The sequence below is a fragment of the Salvia hispanica genome, chromosome 2 (assembly GCF_023119035.1).
Source record: "Salvia hispanica cultivar TCC Black 2014 chromosome 2, UniMelb_Shisp_WGS_1.0, whole genome shotgun sequence".
Lineage (NCBI taxonomy): Eukaryota > Viridiplantae > Streptophyta > Magnoliopsida > Lamiales > Lamiaceae > Salvia > Salvia hispanica.
This window is the reverse complement of record NC_062966.1, coordinates 31,349,647-31,359,077: the sequence shown is the minus strand read 5'-3', so window position 1 is coordinate 31,359,077 and position 9,431 is coordinate 31,349,647. Positions and strand designations below refer to the sequence as shown.

Here is a 9,431-nt window from a genome sequence, read left to right as displayed (position 1 = left end):
TAATAATCGCTAATAGTTTTTTTAAAAAGCTTAATGCATACATACTACTATGAATTTGCAAATCTTGTGCCCAATTCGATTTCTGGGCACAGAATAATACTGAAGAAATTCATTAGGCATCCGATTACGAGGAAAAGCTATTAATTACATGTGACTAAAATGTTGATAGGCTATTACAACCACTTTTATATTTAACTCATATATTAGATTTTGCTAACTTGTCTCTTTGCCTCTTCTTTCCACACTCCACTGTTTCAGCCTTTCTCCAGCCTTCAAGCACTGCAAAATGCCAAAAAGCATAAAAAATAGTACTACTAGTAGAGGTGCCCACGGTTCCGGAACCGGCGGTTACGGTTCGGAACCGCCAGTTCCGGTTTTGAAAATTGCCGAATCGGAACCAAACCGCGAGGGTGTTTCGCGGTTCCGGTTCCGGTTCCGGTTCTAAAATTGCCGGTTTCGGTTTTGGTTTCGAACCGACGGTTTTCCGGCGATTTTTAACGGTTCCAAACCGTCGGTTTTTTGCGGTTCCGGCTTGGTTTTACAATTTTTCGGTGATTTTTCGCTGTTCCGGTTCGAAATTTTTTTGAACCCGAACCGAACCACGGTTCAAAAATTGACAGTTTCGATTCGAGTAAATTCTCACGGTTTCGTTTTGGAACCGTAACTGGCGGTTACGGTTTCGGTTTTAATCGCCGGTTCGGTAAACCTTGGACAGGTCTAACTACCGGTACTAAAATAGAGTTCTAATTTAATTTTTTTAGTAAAAAAATATCATATTTTTTGTTTAAATTCACATATAATATGTGCATATAAAACTAACCTCTTTGTTCCAGTTTGCAATGCATATAATCCACAACAATAGCCCAGTTTGCGTACACAAACCAATCACCATCCCACACCAAAGTCCCTAGAAACCAATCCAAATTATATGAGAGTATTGTTGCTAAATTTAATAGATCTTGCATTTGATATTTTTACACAACTCACCTTGAGTCCCATTTCAAACTTGTATGCCATTACTGTTCCAAAGGGCACACCTAATAGGAAGTAGCATCCAACGCTCAGGTAAGCAACCCGAACCTGCCACCCCGCCCCGATAGCCACTCCTACACACTCCACACTCAGTTCGATCCACGCAAAAACGTACTATCTCAATGGGACAGAGAGAGTAATACTACAATACAATGAAACAATACCTTGTAGAGTGAATTGAACATTCGAGAAGACAATGCTTATCCCTAGCAACGGCGTTAGCTCTTCCACGACCTTCTGAACTTGCTCGTTGCTCGAGAAAATAGCAGGATACTGCTTCCGAGAGGCTACTAGGATGATGGTGAAGAGCAGCCCTGTTAGTAGAGAAAACACCCCGCTCACGACCACTGCCAACCTTGACCTCCCAGGCTGGCCACGGCCTAGCTCATTCGACACCCTCACACTGCACGTGCACCAACTCATTAATTAGACCTTCTTGAAACAGAGCACTTTTTTTCTTTGTGAAATGTTCAAGAGCACGTACGAACCTTGTGGCGATGTTGAGTCCAGTTGCCACCATGCCGGACCAACCAAGCACGTTTATGCTGCATATTTTGTGACATAGATTATGTCAAACTTGAATTTGTTATGAATTTTGAGCTTTTTAAGATGTGTTTTGTGCTTATGAAATTTGGCAATGTGCAAAATGTAACTCACCATATTGAGAAGGCATCAATTGATATCTCAGCATCTTCTAAGTATCCAGCAAATAGAGTGAGAGCAAACACATACCATGTTTCCATGCTACACAAAATTAAACAATAGTATATCATCATTTAAATGTATGTTTCAAAATTAGGTGAAAGTATATTTCAAAATTAAACAAATTTTTGTAATACGGAGTATTATTCAATGTTGTAGAATTTCAATAAGCTTAGTTTGATTTGACTCAGATTTTAAAAAATATACTACTACTCTGTCTCTAAAAGTTTATCACAATTTACCATTTCGGTCCGTCCCTGAAAGTTTGTCACACACTATTCACCATTTTTGATAGTGGACATCATATTCCACTAACTCATTCCTACTCACATTTTATTATAAACTAATACTTTAAAAGTATTCCTACCAACTTTTTCAACACATTTCTTAAACCCGTGTCGGATCAAAGTGTGACAATGTTTGGGGGACGGAGGTAGTAATAGAAAGTGGAGGGAAAAAAATGACAAATTGGACGGATTAATGACGGACGAAGAGAGTAGTAACTAACTCACCAAGTCATCATTGCCGAGGCAAGAGACATCTTAACAAACATCCACAAATCATGAAACGCCCTCCACGACAGCCCATTCCAAGCCTCGCCGCAGCTCCCAGCAACGACGACGGAGAACTGCGCCACGGCAATGAACCACCACGACGTGTCCAGGGCCACGGCCGCCCCCACGAGGCCCCAGCCGAGGGTGGAGACGAGGAGCCAGGTGAGGGAGGCGTGGAGGCAGAGCGCGGCTGTGGCTATGGCCGCGAGCACCACGACCTTGCTCTGAGCCTGCAGGAACTTGGTGGAGGGGTAGGTCATGGCGTAGGCGAAGTGCTCGGGGATCATCCACACCGCGAACCTCCCGGCCTCCCTTGACACGGCCGGGGTCTGGCCGAGGAGCCGGAGGACAGGGGTGGCGAAGAGGAAGAGAGGGAGGAATGCGAGGGCCACGGCGTTGAGGATGAGCCATGTTCGTTGCATATAGATTCCTAGCATTTCGTGTTGGTTGGCTCCATAGGCTTGCCCACAATATGTCTCTAGTGCACTTGACATTCCATACTGCGTCGAAAGGAAATCAGTTCCGACTCAAACTACATCAATTAGTTTAAGAGTCTGTTCTGGAATTGGAATTAGAATTCTACAGAGTAAAAAAATTGAGTTACTTAATTTCAAATCATTTGTTCATGATAAGTATATGGGAATGTATTTGAAAGAATTGATTTGAAGTTTGTGTATAGTCTATGCAGTGTATGAATGTGTCAAATTTTTATAACTATTTGAATTCTAATTATCTATTTTTAATATGAAATTCAAATTTTTGTGATACCAAGCATTAGATTTGGATTGGAAGCTCCAATTCCATAATATTGATTGGAGTTAGAAAGACAAAACTGTCTTGCTAATTAAGTTGTGTTTCACTTATTGATTGACACATTTATAGATTGGTTTAGTGATAGTTTATCAACAATTTTAGTCTACTATGGAGGGCTACACTTTTATACTGTAGTTAATAAAATAGATAATTAGGTACTATTTTTATTTTCAATATAAGGGTTTGTTCCCCCTACCAATATTAATTTATAAGACTTGGAAAAGATGAAAATTGAAGCTAAAATTTAATGTTACTAAGACTCTGTTTGGTTAATGAAATTGGGGGGTATGTAATGAGAATTAGAGCTTTCAATTTTGAATCCCAATATACACAAAAATACTTGAATTCGAAATTGAATTACAATTTCACGATTTGAATTTAATATCTTAAATCCATAATTGAGATTTTCATTGCATATATTTATAGCTCACACATTCACACATATCCATAGCACACACACAAACACAGACTGTATGTGTGTGTGCAATGTGTATTACTCCATGTGTGTAAACAAAAGTGTAAAAGGAAGAAATTGTGACATACAATCAAGGCAAAGGGGAATCCTGAGATGATGGAGTTCTCGACGGAGACGGCGGCAAGCTGCACGGTGCCGAGGTGGCCGGCGAAGATTTGAGTGACGGTGATGAGGCCATACTGGCAGAAGTAGGTGAACATCGCCGGAGCAGCAAGGCACCACAGCCTCTTTGATTCAATCAAGAATTCTCTCCCAAAATCTACCACTCCATTGATGGCCTCAATGTCGTCGCCGTTGCTCGCTAGCAGCGGGGAGTTCTGCTCCACCACCCCACCGTCTGCCATGTTTTATTTTATTTGCTTTCTTTTCTTTATGGTCTAGTGTTTTGGTCAGTTGAAATTATATCCAAATCTTCGACGGTATGTGAATTGCGTTTTCACTGTGAAAAAAACGACTCTTAAACTTTGTAAAATGTTTGATTTAAGTCATGCTTCACATAATTCGATGTTGAAATTGCGATTTAGCTTGCCGAATTATTAGGTGGACCAATTGAAATTAAATCACCTCAATTTTGAAAAAAAACGTTTAAAGTTTACGATACAAAACAAGATTAAACTTATTTGTTTTAATACTAAAACACTGTCACTATTTGCTGAAAACAAAGGAATGCGCACATTTAATTTCATGAGTTGGGGAAAACATATTACTTTTCGGAGAAGAGTTGTTAGTTTAATTTGGGAAAGAACTAATTTCAAACAATTAATGTGTTTCAATCGTTTGAGTATCTTTTGAAGTTCTATAGTTTTGTTGCAAATAATAAATGTCTTTCACTCGTTTGGGAATCTTTTCTCTTCTTCTAGCGGCAATGTTTAGGGACTATAGTGAATTGAAATTACCACAAACTACCAAAATTGATATTTTAGGATTCAACTACCAAAACTGAAATTACCACCAAAATTGATTTTTGAGGGTATGGACAAATGTGGTGTTTTGAATAAGTCCAGAACCGTATTTAGAAAGGGACAAATATTCATAAATTTGTGAAAATTTATCTCTCGATAAATTTGAGGAAATTTTTGTTTTGATCACGTTGTCTCATAGTAGTAAATCCGTGTCGGTTTGTTATACTGGCTGGTAATTTAAGGCAGTAGAAATCAGTTACTTTGACCACTTCTATTCATTTTTTTCATATTTTCTCAACCAGAAAGATGCAAAGTCTTCTTAATTCATCAATTCAATTTTTAAAAACTGGGCCCCCACATCTCTTATATTTTGTTCATTTTCCATAATAGAAATATGGAGGCCTATGAACTAGAGATTTAATGGTTTCGGCGCAAGTCTATGTTACAATTTATTTACAATTAATATGAAGCCCAATAAATCATCACAACTGCTTTTGCTTCTTTCATTTCATTTTCTCTTATTATTTCTATTCTTTCAATTTTTTTGCTTTCTTCATTATATTTTTGTCTTGTAACTTTGTGCGTCATTGAAACGAGCATGTTTTAGTATTGAAATGAGCATTGTGTCAAATAGTGATTTATACCACAAAATTTATATAGACGATGATGATTTGTCTCCAATATAAAAGTCAGAAACTAACCAATCTCTTGCCAAAATATTCTACCTTGTACTGTTTTGAGCTTTACTGAGCATCTTATCTCATGTTTAGTAAAACGTGGCTTTCAATTTTCTATTACATTGCAAAATTACATCTTACGTCCCACATCACATATATAACAAATTAACAATATGACAATACGTACATGCAGTGATACAAGCATATGAGACGTACCACAATAATGACTGATCAAATAAAAGTTTATATCGGAATAAGACGGATTAAAAGTAATCTATTTAAAAAATAATTTTCTATCATGTGCAATTGTTGACTCATACGAGTATTCATATCTTACAAATGATTCAAAAACATTCAATAAAAAAATTATTATACTAGCCGAATTTCTCTTTTGTTGTATACCATGAAATTGTATTTAACTAGTCATTTCCCAACTTATTCGCAGCCCTAACTTGATAAATTTGATAAGAAAGAAGACACACTTTTAACGAATATTGTCGCTATTCTTCATCCTTTCTTGTCTCTAATTTTGTCGCGCGGGTCTACCAAGATGTGGCGACATGAAGCCCCTAGCCAGTGGCGTATGCATGATTTTTGATTCGGGGGTGCGATATTTACTTTGATATAGAGAAATTATTGCTCATTTTTCTTTCATTTTGTTAGTTGTGAATATAAAAATATAAATATAATAGTAGTAATTATATAATACATATACATTCAAAGTAAATCTTTTTGAAAATAAAAAAATACTCTAAGTAAACTATTGATATTGTATTGAAAAAAATACATAAACATAGTAATCTATAGATAAAAACACTTGAAAGTCTCCATTAAGTAAAAATATAATCACTTTGAAATGGAAGAAGAAAAGAATAAATTACAGCAAAAAATACTCTCAAGTTTCATGTAGGAGTACAATATAACTCCAAAATATAAAGGACTTAATAGAAGAATAAAAATGAGGCTGCCTGGAATCAAACTCACATCACAAAGAAGGCAAGAGGCGGGTTCTACCGTTGCGCCACTGAAGCTTTTTAACAAACGGTACAATATATAATACAAAACCGTATTTTTGGGGTACAGTTGGAGGTACAACTGTATCCCCTTGTACTACACTGGATATGCCAGTGCCCCTAGCTCATCCAACGTTGGGCACCTAGCAAAGGAAGAAAATCACTCCACGAGAAAAATTACATATGTGGTTCCAACTTCATGGAAGAATAAACACCAAAGATCGACTCTTTAGATTTGGAATCTGATGAATTGACGATGATGGTGTGCCCTTTGCAAGGAGGAAAGTTTGATATCTATTCTTCAGCTACCAGTTCTCCTCCAGCATGTGGTATTTTTGTTGCTTTCATCTCTTACTGCATCCCAAACCAAGTATAGCAAATCTACTCTTTTGGTGTGGAACACCGTTCACAAGGTTGATATGAAAACTTTCATGTCAATGTTCTATATATTAATATTGTCTATATAGGATATTAGGAACAAGACAGTTTTCTAAGGCCTCAATTCAAAACAAGAGATAGAAAAAAAACTTTTATGGCGCCTTCAGTGTTAGCCTGTGGACACGGGGTGGTGTCATGATTTCCCCTTCTCGCCGGGACAAATTCTTAATAATTTGGAGGAATTCGAAAAATGGGAATTTGGAGGAATTCGAAAAATGGTCATAAAGAAGGAACACATTTTATAGGGTTAAAAGCGGTTGGTTTTGGTTGTTGCATGTGAATATATGCCAATATATACCATCAGCATCATTATAGTTTATTATAGGTATGGAGTGAAATTTTTTATTCTAGATTTCGGCGTTAATTCTCATCAAGCAACAATTCTGTTGTTTTTTTTTAATTATTGAAATAGTTCTATTAAAGTTTGTTATTTTCAATATATACAACTTTGATTTTATACTTCACCGATTCAATTACCTAAAAAACTCACACAATTTAAACACTCATGAAATTAGTATAAACTTTTGAAACATATAGATGCTTTAAGATAAGCTTAGTCATACATACGTTCTCCAAGTTTTCAGCAAATTCGGAGCATGATTAAATGCATAGTAACAATTACTTCTAAGTTAGGCAACGTCTATCTCAGTTTCTCTAAATTTTAGTAACAACTATACGTCACACTAGTCCAAATAAGGATCAGTGCAAAATTGATTAAAAATAAGGGGAAATTCGACGAAGTTCATTAAACTAGAGTGTATAAAATTCAAAATTGTTGGAAAGAGAATTATTAGTATTGGGAAGAAAGATATTAGAGTACCAAAGCTTAGTATTTATGATGTATAGTCTCAAAAATGTAATTGTTCCAAGATGTATTAATGATTGTGAGTCCCTAACACCTCCTATAAATACCAAGGTGTTGGGTACTCCAAATATCTCAATACAAACAATACAATTCAGTTCAATATGGTATCACGAGCATGGTTTTTCGATTCAAAACGGTGAACTCAGAATTGATTTCATCATTGTTCAAAATACCTCTCCCAAACCTCAGCCAACTATCAGGCAAATCCAATCCCAATCACCCCAATCCCAAACCTGAAACCAAAATCAAGAGAATATTCAAATTCTTATCAAATACAGAATGTCGAAAACAGTAGAAACTGTATCAGTCGGAATGAAGTTCGACGGAAGGAACTTCCCTGTATGGTCCCGGCTGATTCTCATTGCCGTGGGCAGCCGGGAGATGTTGGAACATCTCGAAGGAGATGAGGATCCCCCAAAACCAACCGATCCCAAATTCAAAGCATGGCAGGCAGCGGACTACACCGTATTTTCGTGGCTCATCCAAAATATGGAGCAGAAAATCGTGGTGCAGTTCGCACAACACCAAACGGCCAAAGCCATGTGGAAAAGTTTGGTAACCACGTTCGGAGTTCGAGCAGATCCCTTGCAAGTTTATGACCTGGAGATCAAGACGGCCAAAATAACTCAAGGCAATAAAACATTGGAGGAATACTATAGTGATCTCCAGAATTTGTGGGTCAACACCGATGCCCGTAAACCCTGCCCATACGATTGTTGTGACAAAGCAATCAACACTTATCGAAAGGAGACAGAAAGGAAACGATTGTACCAGTTCTTGGCGGGACTGGACGACAAATTCGAAGTACTCCGAAGAGAGATCCTTAAGGATGCAAGCGAACCCTCTGCCGAAGATGCATTCGGAATAATCAAACAAGAAGAAGTCCGAACAGAGATTTGGAATCCCACAGCCACAAACGACCACAATCAGTCCGGCATTGGTTCCGGATTCGGAGCCCGACATGGAGGACAGCTTGCGCAGTATCAACCACGAGGACCACCGCCGTCGCACCACCAAGGTCCGCCATCACAGCCATCACGCGGAGGCCCTCCCAACCGGAAATCGTTCGATAAATCGAAGCTTTTTTGCACTCATTGTGGGATGACGAAGCATACAAAAGAAACCTGCTTCAAACTTGTGGGTTTCCCCGAATGGTGGGAGGACGGCCATAAAGCAAACAAAGGCTACACCGGCAAAGGCAAATCGGCGATTGGAAGAGAGGGATCTGACGGAAACGGTGGCTACTACACCGTTCCAGCGGGAAACACCATGGCTACCAGCACTGGAAACGATGTCAATCAGGTGGGAGATCCGTCGGTGACCGGCAAATGGTGGGGAGCGAACGGCGGAGGTGGGAACAGGGGAGAAGAAAGCGGCGGAGAGGCGCCTAAGGGAATTGCTGCATTCACCCGTAAAGTGGAAGGTAAAGGGTTTGGGAATTTATTCCCAAACCCTCCTACTTTGAATTTATTACATAAGACACCCAACCCTTTTAAGTGCACCCCTCAAACTTTTTTGAAATTACAAAATAACCCCATTGTCCATACTTATACAAAAAATAAGCATGATATTGACATCAAATATGAAAATACACCCCCAATACCGTGTAGAAATAATTTTTCCGTGCTAGAAAATAATCCTGATATTTCTATGGCATGTAAAGGTAAAAAAACGGAGGTGAGAGATGAGAGGGGGTGGATTTTTGATTGTGGAGCTACAGATACAATGTCGTATGATAGATCAGACTTTGGGGAACTGAAAATTTCAAAGAGGGTGTATATTGAAACTGCGGGTGGGGATCTTGTTCCTGTTAAGGGAGCAGGCACTATCCAGATAACCCCTACGATGAAAATCTCTAATTGTCTATATGTCCCGACCTTATCACAAAAATTGATGTCCGTCAGTCATGTAACACGAGAACTCAACTGCAGTCTTCTCATGCAACCAAACTCTTGTTTTT

At 38.3% G+C, this 9,431-nt stretch overlaps 1 protein-coding gene across 1 annotated transcript; it reads right to left on the bottom strand.

Moving 5' to 3' along the window:
* LOC125204505 (protein DETOXIFICATION 30-like) lies at positions 1 to 4,018 on the bottom strand. Its single transcript, XM_048103181.1, has 8 exons — positions 3,645 to 4,018; positions 2,247 to 2,788; positions 1,690 to 1,776; positions 1,521 to 1,577; positions 1,197 to 1,435; positions 988 to 1,106; positions 821 to 907; positions 1 to 279 (listed from the first exon to the last, which is right to left on the bottom strand). Exons 1-8 carry the CDS (start codon positions 3,918 to 3,920, stop codon positions 214 to 216), a joined length of 1,473 nt encoding a protein of 490 aa, XP_047959138.1. The 5' UTR covers positions 3,921 to 4,018; the 3' UTR covers positions 1 to 213.
* Between the last annotated feature and the right edge of the window lie 5,413 nt (positions 4,019 to 9,431).